Source organism: Trypanosoma cruzi, genomic scaffold (genome assembly GCF_000209065.1).
Source record: "Trypanosoma cruzi strain CL Brener 1047053516999 genomic scaffold, whole genome shotgun sequence".
NCBI classification, from domain to species: domain Eukaryota; phylum Euglenozoa; class Kinetoplastea; order Trypanosomatida; family Trypanosomatidae; genus Trypanosoma; species Trypanosoma cruzi.
The window spans coordinates 68,865-71,974 of record NW_001849399.1 but is presented as its reverse complement, the minus strand read 5'-3'; the positions used below and the strand labels follow the sequence as shown (position 1 = coordinate 71,974).

General features: G+C 48.1%; 1 protein-coding gene and 1 pseudogene across 1 annotated transcript, besides 4 other annotated features; both read left to right on the top strand.

Annotated features, from left to right (window-relative positions):
* On the top strand, window positions 1-979 carry Tc00.1047053508657.20 (annotated as a pseudogene; the record flags this gene model as incomplete).
* Window positions 1-3,110: a sequence feature (heterozygous, non-Esmeraldo-like haplotype).
* Window positions 1,363-1,455: a sequence feature (A-rich).
* Window positions 1,473-1,495: a microsatellite.
* Window positions 1,577-2,671, top strand: Tc00.1047053508657.10 (hypothetical protein, conserved; the record flags this gene model as incomplete). Its single annotated transcript, XM_797802.1, has 1 exon — window positions 1,577-2,671. One exon carries the CDS (start codon window positions 1,577-1,579, stop codon window positions 2,669-2,671), a length of 1,095 nt encoding a protein of 364 aa, XP_802895.1.
* Window positions 2,880-2,941: a sequence feature (T-rich).

Here is a 3,110-nt window from a genome sequence, read left to right as displayed (position 1 = left end):
CATTTTTTGCCCAGCATCGCTACAGTGATTATGGACAGGTGTGTATTGCGGTGAGTGAGTTGGTGAAGGCCTACAAGGCTTTGAATATTTTGACAGGAATAGTGTATCTTTGGACGAGATTAAAAATTTCATGAGCCGTTTTCCCGAGGCACGCAAGCAGTCTGTGCAGGTGACACGACACTGTGGAATTGCAAGTCAATTGGTAACAGAAGTAAATGGACGTAATTTGACGCATTTGTCCGTCTTGGAGCAGGAAATGCTCGCCTCCAGCAATGTGACGGAACACTCTAGGCAGATGATGGATGTTGTGCAGGATCCAAAGACGGACATTGACGACGCCCTGCGCATGGTTATGCTCTACGCATTGCGCTACGAAAAGGTCGGTGGGAATAATACTGCACAATTGAAGGAAATGCTACTGAAACGAAACTGCCCGATGGAAAGAATATCACTTATTGATCGCTTGTTGGAGTACGGCGGTGCAGATAAACGGCTGCACGAACTGTTTCGTACGTCCACGGGGCACATTCTGAAGATTGTTGCCAAGACGGTGGGCCAATTTGGAAAAGACATTCAAAACGTCTTGACACAGCACGTTCCTCTCATGAAGAAAGTTATCAATAGGGTCTACAATGGCACACTGTCGGAGCAAAAGTACCCGGTGCAGGAGGTGGTGGGATCCCCCATTTCAGTTTCCGCAGTGCCCACTATTCGTGCGAAGGATATTATCATTGTGATGGTGGGCGGTGTCACATACTCAGAGGCGATGCTTCTGTACCAAATTAATCAAGGCCAAGTATCCAACAACGTGGAGTCGTTGATGAATTTGGGGAAAAATGTGACACGTCTTGTGAGCGGGGATTCGACTGCTAAAAGTGCGTCGGGTGAGCCATACACGGAGAAGATTGAGGCACGTGTCACGCTGCTCTCTACCAGCATGATTGATTCCAAGGATTTTATCCACTCATTGCCGTCATAAGCTTCAATGACATGCGCGGGAGGGGGTCTCCTCATATTTGGAGGGACACGAAATGCACTTTTTCTTTTTTTTAAGTAGTTGGTTGCCCCTTACTGTTTCTCTGCGTGCTTGTTGGAGGTGTGTGAACCCCGTTTGTCCCTCCCTTTTCTGTTTTATTTTTTTCATTTCCTTTGGAGTTGTGGGGTTTATCTGTGGAGAAAATGGGCGAGCAACGGGGTGGGAGCGGGGGCCATTGAGGAAGAAGGACGGGTGAAAGTGTTCCTGGGAGTGGCTGCTCATTCCGTTTTTTACGACTCACGGGCAGATGAGTGAAAGTGGGATAGAGCGGCGGTGATGGTGGTTGGGAAATGAACTGAACGAGCACGCGGCTTTTTTCAATGAAATTTTTTTGTCTTTCTTTCTCTCCTTTCCTCTATGGGTTTATTTTCCTTATGTAATTGCTTGATTTTTTTTTTTCTCCTTTTTTCTGTCTTTTTCCACACAAAATGACCAGGTGTGTGTGTGTGTGTGTGTGTGCTGAGAGGCTTTTTTTGGCTTTTTGTGTTGCTTTTTCCCCTTCCCTGCCTAGAAGCTGCCGCCCCTCTCTTCTCTGTTCGCATGTCGGCAGCGTTTCCGACCGGAGTACCGAACCTCTTCACCACCCCGTTGGCGGCGTTTCCGGCCAGAAACTTATTTCACTCTACCGAGCGACCGGTGGAGAGCGGCAACGCTTTCACGCAGGAGGATAGACTTATGCTGCAGTTATTGTACCAGCAGCAACAGGCTATACAGATTCAGCTCCAGTCTATGGCGTTGTCAATGCAGCAACTTCATTTGACGCTAGCCGGACTGTCCAAAGTGCCCGCGGCAATGGGGGCCTATGGTAGTACCGTTAATGACACAGCCCCGTCGTCAAATCCCCCAAACTTTGTTCCAATGGCGGCGCAGTCATCTTTTAATGATACTGCGGATAAAACGAAGGCGTCATCACGGGAAGCTGTAAAAGGTCAAAGGGTGAGCGGTGAAGCTGCAGAAATCCAATCGATACATGCGTCACGCGCGAAGGAGGCCTCGCGTTCGTGCACGCCTCCACAAGAAGATTTAGATGTCTCACGCCCTAGTGCAGTGAACCGATCCACGGAGTCTGCGGCTCCGTGGGACCCGTCAGCCGGATCGCGCCATAGCAGTGCTCTTCGCATGACTCGTGCAGAGAACCCACTTTTGTCTTCCCTGCGAGGCAAGCTACCTACTCCAAATCATTCCGCTGCTGGGTCTGTTTCTGTAGGAACGGGGTATAGTGCGAGTGCGAACGTCAGTGCATCTCTAGAGGAATCAAAACCTTCGGTTCGTCCCACCATTCATCCCACCTCTTCTTCTTCCCTCCATGCTGATCCTGACAACAGGAATGTGTCAGCATCTAGGCGCACCCTGTTGGCGAAACGCCAACAGCAGCAGCGTGTAGTTCTGGACAACCGTAAGGTGGAGCCACCGCGAAGATCGCATTCTGGTGCCGAGACCACAACGACAGGGAATAAACGGAAAGAGACATTTCACGATACGAAGGGCAGTAACTCTGCCAGTGATAAGAAAAATCGTCGGGTGAAGGAGGAGTATGGTGATACAAGCGCTTCTGCTGCGGGTTATGACTCACAGAGCGAAGGCTACGGGAGCTATGAGACGAGGCAGTACCTAAAAAGTGTGGGCATCATTTGATGCTTCACGTGATAGAAACAAAAGAGGAAGAAAAGAAAAAAAAAAGAGCGCAACAACCGGAAGGGGGCGATTGAGGCTGAGGGTGATGTTGTAAGAGGGCCCTTAATAAGATGTGTGCTTTTTAGCGTCGTGGTTGTACTTTTTAGTTGTTGAACAAAAATAAAAATTGCAAAGAGGAGAGGAGAGGGGGGAAGAAAAAGAAGAAGAAAAAACAAAACAAAACAAAACAAAATCAAACAAACAAAAGACGACAAAATAAAATCGAACAAAGGAATGTATTTGTATGATTTGTGTGGCATTTGTTTTATCCTCATTTTATGTGTGTACGTTTATTGCCCTGCTGTGGCTTTGGCTGCATTTTGTACTCTCAGTTTTATTCCTCCCCCTCCTCCTGGGCCATGGCCTTTTTTTGGATTTATGGTATTGGGTATATTTGGAG